Source organism: Numida meleagris, chromosome 3, assembly GCF_002078875.1.
Source record: "Numida meleagris isolate 19003 breed g44 Domestic line chromosome 3, NumMel1.0, whole genome shotgun sequence".
NCBI lineage: Eukaryota > Metazoa > Chordata > Aves > Galliformes > Numididae > Numida > Numida meleagris.
In genome coordinates this window covers 39,021,937-39,039,418 of record NC_034411.1, presented here as the reverse complement: position 1 = coordinate 39,039,418, position 17,482 = coordinate 39,021,937, and the positions used below count along the sequence as shown (strand labels likewise).

Here is a 17,482-nt window from a genome sequence, read left to right as displayed (position 1 = left end):
CTGTGAGAGCTCCCTTGAGATTTTGTTATCTTGAGCTTTTCCATTCAGCTCCTATCTGATCCTGCTGCAGGGCTTTGTGTCTTTTTTTTTTGTGGCAAGCAAGAATTAAACAAAACATTAAAGGGGATTATAATGCCTTTAAGATACCTTTGAGATCTTCAATAGTTTCCCGTGTTGGCAGGTCCTAAAAACAAAAACCACACAAAATTAGTAAGACTACGTATTAAATTCTGTTGGAAGAAAAGAAATAGAGGTAATGCAACGGATCAATGCAATAGTTAACTAATTGAAGGTTAATTACAGTACTGGTATTTGATAAACATCACTAAAATTTGGATGTGAACCTTCCACAAAATGCAAAGGGTGGGTGATAGAGATGGTTATAGAACAGCCATGCTCCAAATGGCATCATTGCTATTGTGTGTGTTATATCTAGGGAGAAAGAAAATTGAATTTTTTTTTAAACATTCTGTGTTGTCTAATCTAGATCTTCTTAGAGTAGTTAAGGAATAGAATACATTCATCTTTTCCACTTCTTTTTCACGTAGCTGAAAAAGTTTGTTCTCCAGTACTTGGTAGCAATTTCTCAGTGAAAAACTAGAGGAGAAAGTCATTAAGTTATCCTACAGTCATTCAGCGTGCAAGGAAGCTACAGAGGTCATTTAGTCCAAATCCTTTTCCCCCACACACACACTCAAAGCAGACACAGTTAGAGCAGGTTGCTCAGGGCCATCTCCAGTAGAGCTTTGAATATCTCCACGAATGGAGATTTCACAATCACTCTGGACAACCTCTTCCAGTATTTGCCACACTTTCAGTTAAAAAAAAATGAATAAATCTCATATAACAAGAAACTTAAAAATCCAATTGTACTTTTGTCCACTGTCTCTTAGACCTTCACCACATACCTCTGAGTGTGCTCAGTCTTCTCTGTATCCTTCCATTAAGAAGGTGAAGACAGAAGCAAGTTATTTTAGCCTTACATAGATTTTAACCTTAAAAAGGCTAAAACCTTACATCTGCCTGTCCTCACACATCCTGTACCTTATTCCCCAGTCATCTCTGCCCATGACCATTTGCTGGATTCTCATCAGCAGGTCAATGTTTGTTTTGCAGTGGAGAGCCCTGAACTACACAGTGCTCCAGAGAAACATTTTGGGAGCAAGAACCTGAATGGAGAACTAGCAAATAGTTAGTGGGGGAAAGAAGTAACATGGATCTCTTCAGGCTGACATGCACCAAAATTAAGAGGAAATAATTATTATATCCTACAATCTCATAGCGGTAGCCTGGCAGCAAGAAGAGGAGACTCGGTTTGATTAGACCCAGTCTACATGTTTGGAAATGGGAGACTCAGACAAGTTTCCTGGAAAAAATGAGTTTGCAGACTGGACAAATACCAGAATACTGGGGACTAGGACAGAAACAAGGTGGAAAATACTTTCCCTCATAAAAGAAAAATTGTTAATGTCTGTGAATCATACAGATGCTACAAAAAGGTAGAAATGCTCTAGGATATACTTTTGATTCAGAATAATTTGAAGTAAACAAGGACACAAAGGGGGGAAAAAATGAAGACAATGAAGTATCAAACAGCTACTTATTCAGAGATCACTAACCATCCTCTGTACTGAATGAGGCAGGAGTCCTGTAGAAAGAATAGTATGGGATCACACAATTAAAGATGTTTTCACAGAATACATGAGGAGTAGCTTAAGATTACACAGATAGCATTCATTCTGCTTTCTAATTTTTGCACACCTTTTCTTCAAACTGCTCATGGGTGTCCCTTATTTTTCTTAAATAACATCTACAGACATCGCTTTCATCACTTCATACACTAACTGATTTAGAAAGCACAGCCAGTAGTGTGGAATCTATGTATTTTTAACTCATGTAGATACCTCCTAGATTTAAATCAGTTTTTACGCTTTCTTTAAATATCAAAGTGTTGAGTGCTCATTTTATAAGCATAAGTCCAGTTACACAAAAACTAAGTTACTAACGCTTCAGGGGCAGATTCCTTCTCAGGGAATAAGAAGCTGCTCTGTCTGCATTAGCTTCTCCTTTCTCTCAAAGCAGCCTTGAAAACTAGTTGTCCCTAACAAGATTTTCAAGTCATTTGGTATCTATAGAGCAGACAGTCACCTCCTGAGACTTACAGAATTACTTACTGCAGGTTCAGCTTTGTAAAATTAACCTTTTGGGATAAGGCCAAGGCTGATCAACAGCAGTAGTTACACAAAGTATCCTTCCAACTCAGAGCAGACCTGCTTCCAGTCATCACCATCTGACTGTATAGAACTCCATATGATAAGAACACACTGTATGAAGTGAAAATGTTATTACCAAAAAGCATACTAACCGTTGCCCCAGATGAGCTCTGTGAGCGGAGACCTTCTAGCCTCAAACTGTCGTGTATTGTCAGGGTAGAGCCATTTTGGTTGGTCTCACCAATTACACCATTATCCCCAAAATTATTGCTGAAAAAAAGGGAAAAGGAACTAAGTTATTTACCTCCCATCAAACAACCATTTGAAATGCAATGCATAATGTCTATTAATATAATCATTAGACCATAAAAAGTGAAGTTTTTCCCCTTGACTTAATTAAAAGAAACATGCATTACAGGCAGCTACTCAATCGTTTCCTTGGTGGATGCATTCAGCTATTCACCACTCTTTTTAAACATTTTCTTGTAGGTTTTCCTGGGATGTAAGCAAGCATTTTTGGACAAGATTTACTATTGAGAACCAACAGGTTCTATTTCTAAGGTATAATGCAACAAAAATTTAGTTGGAATAAGAAAATAAATAAATCCTCACTGTGACAAAAAAATCAAAAAAAAATTGTTTGCCCAATTTTAGTTTTAAAATCCTACAGCTATACATAAGCTATAAAATTATTTTCCTGGGGGTCTCAGTCACCTTCCCACAGCTTTTTCTGTAGTTAGCTCACTTCAAAAATTTGTTCAACCAACACACCAAGGCCTGTTTAAAATCTATCATTCAACTAGTCAAAATATTCTTTTTCTGATCAAGAGCTAAATAAGAGACTACTGTGTCTACGATCTCCTATAAGGAAAACCTGAAATGGCTTAACACACAAGTTTTAAGAGATGCTACTTCTAATTCTTAGTCAAAACTAAGGCAGGATAATGAAAGTTAACATTTATTTCATTAGCCAATGGAAAGGAAAAAACTGAGGTTCTGTTTAAATTTGAGCCAGCCTAGCACAGATGAGCCTCTCAAATTACCATATCAGGCATCTGTAAATAGGAAACAGCTTTGCGGGCTAGTGAAACAGAGCCTGAAAGGCATCACTCAAACTAAAATAAATCCTTTGTATGGTAATTGACTTATAAGGGACATTTCTGAGAAGAGTCTTGGTGCAGGCAGACCTTGACAGTACCAGCAAAGTCACTGCTGGGAACGTGCCACAGACACACCAAAAACACAAAAGAGCAGCACTACCAAGGTACACAAACAAACCTGATACTGCATAGCTCGCACAGAGCTAGTGGTAGCAGAGCTTTCCATAGCAACTGTAAACGCACCAAAACCAGAACAAAAAGTTCCCATATGCGGAGCTCTCAGTTGGAGTTTGGTAGTTGTAAGAAACCTACTCCATTTAAGCTACAGTTGGACATTTTATGCTGCAGCCACTGCTGGATGTCCCGTACTTCAAGTTCTTTCACACACCTGTTGTAGAATTTGCGAACAATGAAAGCTGGCTGCCAGCTTCTTTTGTTTCCATGACTCAAGCTTGAAAAACCAGTAAAAAAAAGGTCTCAATTTATTCCAAAAAGTTTCCAGCAGAACACTCTACATAGACCTCATTCTGGAAAATCTTTGTTCTAGTCTGTAGCCCAACATTATTTTTTAGCTTTAATACCAACTCAACCGAGAAGCAGCCTTATTGACTGTGATTATTTATTTGCAGTACAAAGGAAAGGTTGGAAATACTTACCCCATGCCCTGAGAAATGAAAGTGACTCTAACTTTACTCTTAAATAGTAACACAGAAGAATCATGGACAGTCAGAAAAAAGGAAAAGCAACGTACACATTGAGGCTGGATCAGAGGACGTAAGCTGCTACAAGCACACAACACAAATTTGCACTCAGGCTTTCAAAGCCATGATATAGAAGCATTTTCTCTGCCAACAGGTGCACATCAATTCCTTGTTCCTTTCCAACACAGGAAGTATTGTATGGACTTTCACCACTTTCCCAGTAGTCATAATAGGAGCAAAACACATTTTTCTTTCTGTTGAAGAAACAACTCTTCTCTCTCACCCTCAAACTTCTTTAGCATGGGGATAAAACCACAAAAAGCCCTTGCTCCTTCAGCCTTTAACACTTCTTTAAAAACTCCCAGGTTTTCTCCAGGATCTTTTAGCCCCTCCCAGACAAGTATTTTCCCATCACATGGTCCAGTGGCTGCCCCACCCTCAAACCAGGTGCAGCTCTGCCTGCTTCATCACAAGCATGCTAGAGCCACTGAGAATAAAAGCACTGATAAGGGTTTTAGGAATGCTATTCCCCACAAAACTGCTTTCTTGCCATCAGTGGGAATTTCTGCTGTGCAGGACACTGCAAACTTATCAGTTACATACAATGTACCAGCAACACGTAATGAAAAACTTACCTATGATTTGAGGGCTGAAGAACTGTGTTTTCTTTCAGGGCCTCTGCATCTTTACACTGCCTTCCATTTTTTCTTGGGACCTGTTGTTGAATTGCTTCGCCTTTATCAAACATAAGGTGCAGACGGTAACTGATCACCTTAATTGCTGTGAAGAACACTGTCACTAAGCTGCAATATGCAAAAGCCGTAACTGTATTTGCTGGACAAGCCTATAGAAAGGAATAGTAAAGACATCATCATACAAGTTTATTATAAGAAAATGGGACAAACATTTTCAAAGACGATTTCAATGTATTTATTTTTTATTTCTAATTGTTATTTGTACCGCTACTGAGTTTTGCAGACACAGGAAGTACTGCATTTCCATACAGAAGACTTGAGTTCTGCTCATCAGAAAGTTCCAAAGATTTGCTCAAATTTCAAACCATTTATTCTTCTTCTGATTAGCTATGGATAGTTTCTCTTGTTAATTTATTAACAAAGTCGGTAAAAGCTCACAATTAACAAACATTGTTAAAACACTCTCAAAACACTCCTTCCAGTACTTGAAGGGAGCTTATAAATAGGAGGGAGAACAACTTTTTACATGACCTGATAGTGATAAGACAAGGGGAAATGGCTTTAAAGTGAAAGAGGGAAGAATTAGATTAGACACGAGGAAGAAATTCTTCACTCTGAGGGCGCTGAGGCACTGGCACAGGCTGCCCAGCAAAGCTGTGGGTGCCCCATCCCTGGAGATGCTCAGCATCAGGTTGGATGGGGCCCTGCAGCTTTTCCTGCATTATCAGACCCAAAACAAAAGATTAATTATCCACAAACAGGAAACTCCTTTTGAAAAATTGTCATCTTAACAATTTCTCAGCTATGAGAATAATGCTAAAAATACTAAAATGCTGTAGCTTCTTTGCCCTTTTCTAACACTTCACAACATGTCTCCTATTATCTCTACTGCAGAAGAATTTTAAAAAATTAATCAGGATTACTCAAAACAAATAAATGTAATGTATTTGGAGAGGCAGCCTCTTTGAATTCTTTTTTTCTAAAGTTCATAACTGTTAATTTGCAGCTGTCTGATCTGTGTCTGCTGATTTGGGATGGGCACCCTATCTCTTAGTCATTACAATGAATTATAGATCAAACACAGACATCGGTACGTCATGTCTGTGAAGGAACAGCACTCTCCTATGTAAATACTTCCTTCCCGTAAAGAGAAATTCTTCATAAATACCTCCAGTTACATTTGAAGGACCAAGATCTTCATCTCTATAGTCACGAAACATCCTTACCTCTAGTTTTTACTCAGTTGCAGTCTCACAGAGAGATCTAGTTTTGTGCCCCAAATCTATAATTTTAAATACCAGCTTTGGAGATCAAAGATCATTTGAATTTAAAAATCTTCTCAGATTCAGAAATAAACCATGCTGCCCCCACGTAGGTAAGGAAGGGAAGGGAATGAGGTACATTTACTTCATCTCTAAAACAAGACACCACGCTTATCTTGATGTTGAAATGAGTATGCTGAATCATTTCTGTGTTATCATAAGCAAACGAGTTGCTACTTTTCTGCCGCATTTGGCCTACTGAGATTTCATTATTCCTTCATGGTGTGCACATGAAAATGTTCAGGTAGATTCTTTCCTAGGACTATTCTGATTCATACAGAATCACAGAATATCTTGAGATGAAAGGGACCCATGAGAATCATTGAGTCCAACTCCCGGCTCCACACAGGACTACCCAGGAATCAGAACTTCGTCAGCTTGGGGCCGTGACCACTGCCCTGGGGAGCCTCTCCCAAGACCCGACCACCTCCTGGTGAAGAACCTTTTACTGATATCCAACCTGAACCACTGCTGAATTTATTACATAAAAGTAGAAAAGCTATCTAGTAGGTAACATTACTAACAATACCTAATGAGAAAGACATTACTTTCTACAAATTGAATCTTAGTTTGTTAAGAATACTTTGTTTTATGTACACATGTTAAATGTATGTGTACACCAGAATTCCGCATGCTCTTTGGCTATTCACTGAATCTGATCTATTTGCAAAGCAGTGCTCTCATGGTAGAAGACTTGGTGGATACAGTTGAATAATTTGTGTTCTATGACTAATGCATCTGCAAAACACAAGTTAAAAATCGCTTGGTTTCACAAAGAATGACTGCCAATTGTCTGCAAGGATTTGTTTCAAAGGGGTATGTTCACCTTCCAGGAAATCACTTCAACTACATTCTAAAAGTGTGGACTGTCCACTCACTGGTAAGTAACACCTCAGAATGAGTCACCAGAGTAGAAGGGCTTTATAGGTGACGCCTATAAAGTTTAATACATTTTATATGACTAATGTCATGAGGACGCAACAGAAATGAACTTCCAATAATGCAGTCTGTGCTTGCACAGAGCACATTACAGGAGAGAAGCACCAAAAGCTCCCGGATTCCCAAGTGAAAGAGAGGACTGGTTCTAGCTAATACCAAGTGCTGCATGTTCCCATCCCTGCCTTCTGACCAGAGCTCCCAGACACACACCCAGTGCCTTTCCATGGTCTCCTTGCACCCAATATACAGTGCTTCCCACAAAGTACACACTAACCATGCTCACAAGACAAAATATGCTTATAAATATATATATATACCTTATATATAATATATATTCCCTATATATATAGGGTATATAAGGCCAACACATTCTTAATATTCTGGATCTTGGAAGAAGCTAAGTAGCAAAAGCTGGCAGCTTGCTCCCTGCCCACACAAGGAATCGGGAGAAAGATGAAGGTGGGGATGGAAAGCCTTGGACTTTCTGAATCAGGCCTCTTGCATAAGGGTAGAAGTGTCATCTGAGTGTAGTTGGTGTTCCTAGGTACGGATATGTGAAAGTTACCAAAATTTGTTTGAGCTGGGGGGGAATTAAATTACAAGCCACTGAGGAATTACATGATAGATTCACTTTTGCTGTACTAGAGTTATAATTAGCCTTGTTTCCTACAGAAATTAGGTTTTATAATCACATCATGTGTCTGTTTGCTCAGTCTCTCTCTCCATCCCTGCTGCTGAAGAACTTTTTAACTCTTTGGCAACCGTCACCTAACTTCAATAGAATACCCCCCCGCTCAGGCCAGTAGCTTCCAACATCAGAACACCGTGGGCCACAGGCAGACACTCAGATTCACATGTTTGAAATGCCACCTGACTTACTGCTGCAGATGCAGCAGGCTTGACCTGCCTGTGCAGACAGGATATCAGCCTGGGGCTTCTGCCAGCCCACAAGTCACTGCCAGGGAAATGGCCACATTCTCCCCACGTCTACTAACATTATTTGGGTAGCACAAAGGTGGAGGTGACTGAGGTGTGTATTTCCTAATATAAAGACATGTAACCTTGGACCAAAATACTACATCTGGTAAACTGGACTGAATGATTAAGTCAGTTAGAGCCAGATGTAGCTCATCTGATGTATTTAAAGGTAGACAGTACACTGCCCTCATCACTGCTACAGCACAAAAATGGTGGAAAATGTTCTATCAGCCACTACAATGAGATTTGGAGAAAAAAAGAGCAGGAAATATTGCAGCACTGAAGCCAAAGGTACATACTTAGATGTTCCTCTAGCTGAATTAATATCTAAGAGATGTCCCTAACACATTGTAGAACGTGGAAAAACAGGTAGCAAATCCCAGGGGTGTAAGCTCAGTTTTAAGAGTGCGTTCTATCTCCTAATAAATATGGTAAGAGCAGTGTAGTTTATCTACCTATTCCAATGATACGTATATCCTTATTGTTACAGAGGGAGAAAGTAGGTTAAAGTGTGGTCAACTGGGACTGGAAGTTGCTGACCCGCTGCCAGTTTTATCACAGTTTGCCTCTGAGTAATTTGTTTATGTGCCCACACCCTTATACTGCCACACTGTATTTATCATGGCATGAGTTGAACCTAATGTTCAGTTCAAGAGCTTCCTGTCCAACAAAAGACAGAAGAAACAACCACTAAGCTATCTCAAGGGCTCACCACAAGGTAGGCGCACACTGTCTTGCAGCTTCTAGAACAAGCTACGGTACAAGTATTCGCAAAGCTCTCTCTCATTTTTACTGGTGTTGCCCTGGGGCTGACCTCAGCCAGCTGGCTCTGCTTAACAGTGTCACTAATGTCACACACACCCACAACACCTGGGAGCCCTGTGCTGTTTTGTTACCTTAATCCACCAAATCATGATCTATTATGAGCTCTGACATGGCAAGGTTAGAAGATCACCTAACAACATTGAAAATTGATTTTTAATTGCAACTATGCTCCAAATAGTTTTCAATGTATATTTTTAATTGCATGTCTGCCGCTACAAAGTATAAATGAGAAAGAAAAGGTAAAGATGAAACACAGAACTGCATTTGCAGGAATGGGGAAGTACACAAGGAAACAATTAGTACAGAAGTAAGCTGTGCTGACAACGCTAGAGAACAAAATCCTCGATCCATACAACAGAAACAACTTGATACTATAAGCTCCCCAATGCTACTGTCAGCACATCTCAGCTGAGCCAGTGTGAAAAATCTAAAAGCAGCCAGATGAGTTTTGCCACTTCATTCAAATCAAACTGTTTCAAAGAGACTTTCTGACTTTGCCAAAGCCGTAATTGAGACAATTCAAAGCAAAGGAACATTTTTAGTAATAGTACTCTAATTTGTTCTGACTTTGCCATTTCAAGAGATACCGGCGACTGCTTAAGCTGATTCCAAGCGTGTAACGTGAATACCAACCAAATGTCGCCAAAGATTGTAAGTAAAATCCCCCAAAGAAATCCTTTAATTAAAAAAAAAAAAAAGAGGTTCAGGTTTCTCAGTGGCAAGAATATATCTGTCATGCACAAAGTTTACAAAGCCCAACCACTTAAAAGCGGAAAAACAAATACTTGAGGACATCATTACTTGAGCAGGCGGCATCATAAATGCATTATTCTTATCAAGGATAAAGAACTCCCATAGCGACACATTAGCTCAAGAACACAAGTCCTGCATTTAACCAGATGATTCATCAGAAAGCCAGCCAGTCTGCAGGAGCACGACCATCAAGACAGACAAACATGAAGCCCAGGAGAGAGAAAGAGAAGTTGAATAGATGAATTTGGTTTTCTTCTCCTTCCTTTACATAACTTCTTATGTTTTATGTTTGCTCTAAAGTACAATCCGCGGATGCAGCACTAGTCTGCGCAACTCCGTATGTCTTCTTCCACACTATTAGTTCAGAAATTTCTCAGAAGGCAACACATACTCTTTCAGATGTATACCTACTTACTCTAGCTGGAAAAGAAAGTTAACCTTTACTTTTTTTCTCATCTTTTTTTGAAAAATCAGGTCTGTCTCTTTGGCAGTGGTTCTTCCGACATTAGGCTCTCGTTGGCTTGCAGAGGACATTCACCTTGGTTTAAGAACTCCACGACTCATGCTTACAGGGATCAAGCACAATCCATGCCAAAAGCACAGCATACTAGCTGATTTTTAAAAATACATAACTGACTTCTCACTGGAATTGCAGAGAGACTTGTAAATGCTCTTTGCAAATCAGGGACATCTCCGACCATAGAATCATTTGAGGTGGTAGGGACCTCTAAAGGACATCCAGTCCAGTTCCTCATGTAGGGTGAAGAGACCTGCTTAGAATATTTATCCCTCCCCCCTAAAAAAACAACAACAACAAAAAACAAAAACACCTAAGTTACAAACTTGGTTAAGAATTTGGTTGAGTCACTGTAAGAGCCAAGGGAAACGGCAATTTTCACCAAGAGAAGTAATGCTAAGCTACAGCCACCTAAGAGTTTACCAACAAATGGATGCAGTGATCCAGCAAACTACTTCCAAGCTTTCCTCAGGCAGGGGGGAAGCACACCAAAACTGAGTCAAACTTCCAGGTTTCCAAGGAAAAACCATATTAAAGTTCGGCAAGCAAATCCCAGTTGGTAAAACCACTGTTCTGCGGTGCTTAGCACAAGTTGAGCTGCGCGGCACGAGGAGCAATGTGACTTACCAGTGACATTCAAGCACTTGACTTTCTGCCTTTATTCACCCCCCTCGGCAGGTCAGACCGGGGCGAGCAGCAAACAAGAAGCCGTCCCCGAAGGGGGTTCCGAGGCACCGCCGCAGCCCCCCGCCTCCCGGGGCCACTCCAGCAGCGGTCGCGGCCTCCTCGGGCGGTCACGGCGGGGACGCGGAGCGCTCACCCGAGGCCGCGCGCTGCCCTTGCCGCCAGGCCGAGGTGGGGCGCGGCCTCAGCCCCCGGGCCGCTCCCCGCGTCCCGACCCCCGCCCCGCGGTGCTCACCAGGTGCATGGCGAGCGGCAGCGTCAGCAGGAAGAGCCACAGATAGAGGTGGCAGCTGTTGGTGAAGGCGCCCTGCTCCGGGTCGTGGTACCAGCCGCCGGTCAGCGCCGCCCACACGCCCTGCCCCACCAGCCGCGCCGCCGGCGACACCATGGCCGCCCCTCGCCGCCCCTCAGCCGCCCGCCGCCGCCGCCGCCATGCCGGGCGCCGGCGGATTCTCCCATGGTGCCCCGCGACGCTGAGCATCCCGCCCCACCCCGGCCGGGCCTCTCTCCGCTCGGCCCCGCCGCCGCGCCGCTCCCGGGGCCGCGCCCGGCTGCCGGCAGCGGAGAAGGGCGGCCGCTAGGAGCGCGCGGACGGACGGCGCCGCGGAGCCGCGTCCCGGAGCGCGGCGGCCCGCAGGTGCGGAGAAAGCCCGGCCCACCGGGCGGCACCGCGCGGGCCCAGCGCACCCCCCCTCACCGCCACGAGGTTATTGTACTCGATCCGCCGGGTGTTTGTCAGCCAAACCTCGGCCCTCTCGGTGGTACCCCGAGCTCTACTTTGAGTTTGACGACAACTGACCTTGAATTAGAGATTTTGTAGTACGTGAGGGGTGTCAGAAGACAAGTGTGTGTGTGGCACTGAGAGGAGGCTGGAAGCATGTGGGGACCAAGAGCAGGTGGGCCGAAGGCAGCACAGGGGACATGGGCCACATCCCTGTGGCACACCTGAGGGAAGGATTGTGAGGCAATGAATACCATTAAACAACAGTGTTTGAGAGGTAATTCACCACAGCTCAGCACAGCTCCCAGTGTTGCACACAGTGCAGCCACCTTGGATCATTGTGCTAGAACCTTGATCAGAGGTCCGAGAGCCGCACAATCAGGAGGGATGGCACTACTTCTTTCAGTGGCAGAACGCCTGCAGATGTCTGTGGGACTGCAGCCATGGGGCGAGGTATTTGATTGGTTTGTCCTTGCTGAGCAGCCTCCTAATCTGTACAAAGGAGGTGCATTTCTAGCATTGCCCTGCATGCTGTTCCATTAAATATGTTTGCATAATATCTCTCTCCCTTGGTGAGTGGAAATTTTTATTTTACCTTTTGCATAGTAAGGCAGATTCTTTTCAAAGATGACAAAGTTTGTTAACGCAAACATAACACTAGCATCAAATGCAATCGCCAGCTATCAAAAGATTTTTATACACAATCATTCAAAATATTAATTTACCAGAAACTACCAAGTTGTTTTCCACATACATACAGACAAAAGCATTTACATGCAGACTTCCAAATAATAAGAGATGGGTAAACAAAGGAAGAAATTAAAAGCTTCTTCAAAACTTTCTCTCTTCTGTATCTCAGGCATCTGGCTCAAGCAGGTTATTATTCAGAAGCCCCAGGAAGGGAGGGCTTCATTGGAGTTGGTGCAACACCGTGTCTTACTTAGGGTGATCTGTCCTCTCATCACTCACTTTCCACTCTTTTTCTGGCATAATGGTACTTGCAGGTAAGAAGGGATCCTGCAGTTCCAGCTAAGGGTATGGGCTCCGCACATAGTGCTGATGCACAGTACAGTACCTGTGGCTGCAGAGGAGTGCCAGAGGTGGAAAACGTGACCACAGACCCACCAAAAGGTCAACAACAAACTGGGCAGTGAGCTTCACCATCAGCAACCTGTGTGCTGCTCTTCTTAAGGATAATTCCACTAGGTGGTGCCATGAGAAAAGTTACAGGCACTTCACCTTGCTCTCCGTAACATTATTTCCATTACCAGTTAAGCTAGGAACAACAATCACACACCAAGATCCTAGACTGCTCCGTGCTGCAGAAACTCTGAAGAATAACCCGGGTGTAGCAATTGCAGGTGCATAACGCTACTGCAGGGAGCGAATTTTGGAATACTAGCTCTAAATAAATATTTAAACTTTTCACTGTACTGCAACCAACACCTTGTCTGACCCAAAACATTCCACAGTTAATTAGTTCCTGCAGATTCCTTCAGATAAAGTTCAAGGTGGAATTTGTGTGGCAGAACGCTTGTATTACAACATACTTTATGGCTTTTATAATAAGGCAAATATGCAGATAAGGAAAAGGTTTGCAATTATCTCTCTGAATAGCTGCAAGGCATTCTCTTATATTAAAGGAAATGGGAAAAGACTTGATAGACACGCCGGTTCTGCATTACTTCTTCTCGGTTAACATGGTTCAGTAATCACTGTAGCATTTTATTTTTGCCTAGCGTGCAGAGACATAGTTACAGCCGGGGGATGAACAGGAATGTATTAACTTCGGATAATTTTAATTTTTGAACAACTACATTGGAAATCCGGTTGCAGTACACAGCTGCAAATGCGGCGGTCGCTGAGGAACGTACGGCACTCTAGATGTGCGAGCGGCCGAGAGGCACCAAACACTGACGATTCCGCCCGGCGGCGCGGCCCGGCACCTTCCCCGCGCCCTTTTATCCACCTCAGGCTGCTCCTATAGCAGCCGCTGCACCCAGCGCCACAGGCACAAAGCTCCAGAGGCGGCCCACACCCACTGTCAGCCTGCGCGCGCGCGGAAGACACCTACCTGCCTACGCCTCCACACCCACTGCCACCCCCTCGCCAACTCCCTCCAACCCCACGCGAGCTCTCTCTGCCACGTGACGACCGGCAGCCAATCAGCAGCGCGGGACAGGGAGGCGGGAGCAGCGCCACTCCCCTCCCCACCCTCCCTGCCCGCGCTTGCGCCCTACCTGTATCAGCCCGGCGGCGCCAGGCCCCGCCCCTCCCGCGGCTCCCGCTCGGCGGCGGCAGGTGAGGATGCGGCCGGGCGGGCGCCCCCGTGGTGGCGGCTGTCGGGGCTGAGGTCGCCGCCATGGCCGCGCCGGGCGCCGGGGCGTCGGGCTCCGGGGGGCCGTGCCCGCTGTGGACGGCGCTGTACGACTACGAGGCGACCGGCGAGGACGAGCTGAGCCTGCGGCGGGGCGACGTGGTGGAGGTGCTGTCGCAGGATGCGGCCGTGTCCGGCGACGACGGGTGGTGGGCGGGCAAGATCCGGCAGCGGCTGGGCATCTTCCCCGCCAACTACGTGACCCGGCAGCCCCGCGGCGGGGCGGGCGAGGAGCCGGCGGGCAGCCTGACCGAGATCGACTTCCAGCACTTGGAGCTGCAGGAGATCATCGGCGTGGGGGGGTTCGGCAAGGTGTACCGGGCCATCTGGCGCGGCCGCGAGGTGGCCGTGAAGGCGGCGCGGCAGGACCCCGACGAGGACATCACGGCCACGGCCGAGAGCGTGCGGCAGGAGGCCAAGCTGTTCGCCATGCTGCGGCACCCCAACATCATCGCCCTGCACGGGGTCTGCCTGCGGGAGCCCAACCTCTGCCTCGTCATGGAGTTCGCCCGCGGCGGTTCCCTCAACCGGGCCCTGGCCGCCGCCGCCTCCTCCTCCTCCGCCGCGACCGGGGCCGCCCGCGGGGGCCGCCGCATACCCCCGCACGTCCTGGTGAACTGGGCGGTGCAGATCGCCCGCGGCATGCTCTACCTGCACGACCAGGCCATCGTCCCCATCCTGCACCGCGACCTCAAGTCCAGCAACAGTGAGTCCCTCGGAGAGGCGGCTGGGGGCCCGGGGCTGGGGGGCGGCCGGCTCGGAGAGCGGCCTTCGGGCCGGCTCTTCGGGCGGCTGTGGGAGAGGAGCCCTGCCGCGCCTCGAGGTGGGCTGGCGGCAGGTGGGTCTCTGCTCCTGCGAGCGGCTCGTTGGCTCTTTCGGAAAGGTTGGGGGGAAGTGGATGTGTGTGGAATACGGCAGGACCGAGTCTTGCTCTCTCAGGTAGGAAGGAGCGCAGTCAGAGGCAAAGTGGGATGAAATCCTGTTCATGGTCACAGCTGCAGTTTCGTGAGACTTCCTTTACTCGGGCATGATCTGCTACTGCTAGCTTTTACAGGACCTTGGCTCGATATAGCTTTTAAAGGAAAGATTAATCATAGAACAGCTTGGATTGGAAGGGACCTTAAAGATCATTGAGTTCCAACCCCCTGCTATGCGGTGTGTGCTGCCACTTGCTAAATCAGGCTGCCCAGGGCCCCATCCAGCCTGGCCTTGAACGCCTCCAGGGATGGGGAAGGTTTTGCTTCTGTTAATAGTAAAGGTATTGCTTCTGTTTCACTTCTGGACATCTGCATGTGGTTTTGTTTTTCGTTTGATAAAATTCATCTGCATAGTGAGCAGCGATGGGAAAAACAGTAGTTTAAAAACAGAGGAAACTCCGGTGTTGGTGCTTTCAGCCTTTGGTGTGGACAACAGCACCTAAAAGAGTGAGGGAATAGTTCAGTTCATCCGTAGTGAATTCTTCACCCATCTGTTTGAGCTGGTAGGAGCATCTAAAATAGTTGTGTTGAAGACTGGTTTCACGGGGATGGAGATGTTTATGTCTCACCATCATGGCTGTGTTTCAAACTAGTGGCCTAAAAGTGGAAATCTGTGTCCTTACATAAATGTCTGAAGCAGTCTCTGCAGTCTTGCTGCAAATTTGGCCCATTCAGAACAGAAATGTTACCCTGTTTTCAGCTGGACATCCTTAAGTGGTTAAGTTAAAATGAAAAAGCTTCATTCAAGTTTGAAGCATTTTGTTTGAAAGGCTTTTGCAGTGTGTCTTGAAGGTCATCATGCATGGATTGTTAAAACAAGGCTCAGTCATGGGACTGCTCCCGAGAACACTTTCACTATTTGTTTGATAAAGAAAGGACCTAGCTCAGCTGTATTTGTGGTTCTGATTGTAGCACAAGATGATGAACTCCTGGAACGTCGCTTCAGGGTCTAACAGACTTCATGGCCAACGCATTAAATCCTAGGCAGCTGTTAGTAGGCAGCTTGTGTCCTAGTTTACTGCGCTGCTCAGACTGAGCTGCTGTACCTTTGCTACACTCCTGATGTGACAATGGCAAAGTCCACATTTGAAATGAACTTGTAACCCTGGTTTAGCACAACAGTCAGAGCTGTGCTGGTGACTGCTGTGTACTGATTACCATTATCATCTCTGTGTATGTAGATAATGGCAGAGCATTTTAAAAATATGCTTTTAATTATAACCTCAATATACGTGCTTATTCACTGCTTTCATTATTTACTGTGGTTGCCCGTGTGATTTACTTCAGCAGCATAGTTTTCTCACCCATGTTTCTTAATCTTGGTGAAGCCTGGAGATGGTCTTGATCATCCAACTGAATGATAACATTGGAAGTCAACAGTACGGTAGTGACAGAATATACTCATTATATAGTACATATATATATATATACTCAGAATATAGTCATTAAGTTATAGAATCGTAGAGTCATATTTTACCTGAGTTTTAAGTGACTGCAAATTCTGATAGTGTCTCCTGTAGAGACAGGAGTAGAAGGCTGCTGGGGTGTGTGGTGCTTGGTGTAGGTAGCAACAGCTTGGCAATGGCTGTAGCCACAGACAGGGCTCTGCGACAGGATCTGAATGCTCCTGTTGCTCAGCTGTTGCTCACCGCTTTCCATGGTCAGTTAGTGATGGTGGTCAGTGCTATCCATGAAGCAATTCCCGTTAGTTTGCCACCGTACCAGTTTTGTGCTGGCTTACTGATTTTCACTGAGGAGGAGTTCTTCTTTAGACAACAAATTGGAAAAAAGACTTCCCTTAATATGGCATAGTAGGGGATGGTGACTAAAATATTTCATTAGCAAATACCTAAGAACTATGTTTTCAGTCCCTTCTACCAGCATATTTGATCCAGAAAAGATATATGTCAGGACTTGTGGCTGGCAAGCAATAGACAAAGCAGGCATCTTAAAGGCAGGTGTGTTATTTCTTTCCAATCCCTTCCACGAAGTTGGGATCTGTAGGGCAGAGTATCTGGCACTGTTTCGCTGACATCAAATTGACGTGACTGGTGAGAGATCCCCACGGAATGAGTAGTAGTAATGAGAGCAGTAAAATTTATTTTATTTTTTGGCAGTAATTCCTGACTTTGTTTGTATGTGCAAGTTTCTTTAGACTCCTTTTGGGAGGTGGGAATAGGTTTTTTGTTTCTGGTAAAGCAAGAAATGGGTAGACATGCAAATGTTTTCAATATTTGCAGAAAAAAAAAAAAAAACAAACATTAATGATCTTTGTGAGGGCTGAGCAAGGGATTAAAGGGTGTCTGCTGGGTTTGGTTGGTATCAGGGCTTCTTCAATTCTGGAGTCCATGTAAAAAAAAAAAAAAAAAACCTTAATATTTAATGATTACTCCAAAGTAGACAAAGCAAAGGTGTGAAGAGCACCCAGCTTTTAAGTAGGTCTAATGAAATGAAACATAATAACCATGGCTATTAATGGTGATTTGCAAATTGGCTGTGGGTGCTTAATAAAACCTTGTGCAGGTGACATGGTCATAAGTTTCTTTGGAAAAGAACAGTCTATTTTGAGAATATCTTTCTAAGAAGCAACTTTTATGATCTTAGATGCATAGATTAAAAAGATTATCTAAAATAAGGGTGGACTTTACCTAACTAAATTCTGAAGGAAAATTTGAAAGTA

At 44.7% G+C, this 17,482-nt stretch overlaps 2 protein-coding genes across 8 annotated transcripts in view; one reads left to right on the top strand and one right to left on the bottom strand.

Moving 5' to 3' along the window:
* The window catches only part of PCNX2 (pecanex homolog 2), a 153,428-nt gene extending 142,256 nt beyond the window's left edge, over nt 1–11,172 (bottom strand). For 3 of the 6 annotated variants that reach the window (XR_002436788.1, XM_021391449.1, XM_021391452.1), the window contains exons 1-4: nt 10,963–11,172; nt 4,650–4,858; nt 2,366–2,483; nt 148–184 (exon numbers count right to left, since the gene is read on the bottom strand). Coding sequence is in view for 4 of the 6 variants with exons in the window: in XM_021391449.1 (XP_021247124.1) it covers nt 148–184; nt 2,366–2,483; nt 4,650–4,858; nt 10,963–11,115 (517 nt within the window). In the remaining 2 variants the exon portion in view is untranslated. Of the gene's footprint in view, nt 1–147; nt 185–2,365; nt 2,484–4,649; nt 4,859–10,670; nt 10,850–10,962 lie in introns of those variants that run through there. The other 3 variants (XR_002436787.1, XM_021391448.1, XM_021391450.1) reach the window with 2 other exon arrangements.
* MAP3K21 (mitogen-activated protein kinase kinase kinase 21) overlaps nt 13,729–17,482 on the top strand; it is a 42,696-nt gene continuing 38,942 nt past the window's right edge. For both annotated transcript variants that reach the window (XM_021390878.1, XM_021390877.1), the window contains exon 1: nt 13,729–14,531. In XM_021390878.1, the coding sequence (XP_021246553.1) occupies nt 13,811–14,531 (721 nt within the window). In that variant the 5' untranslated portion in view covers nt 13,729–13,810. The remainder of the gene's footprint in view (nt 14,532–17,482) is intronic.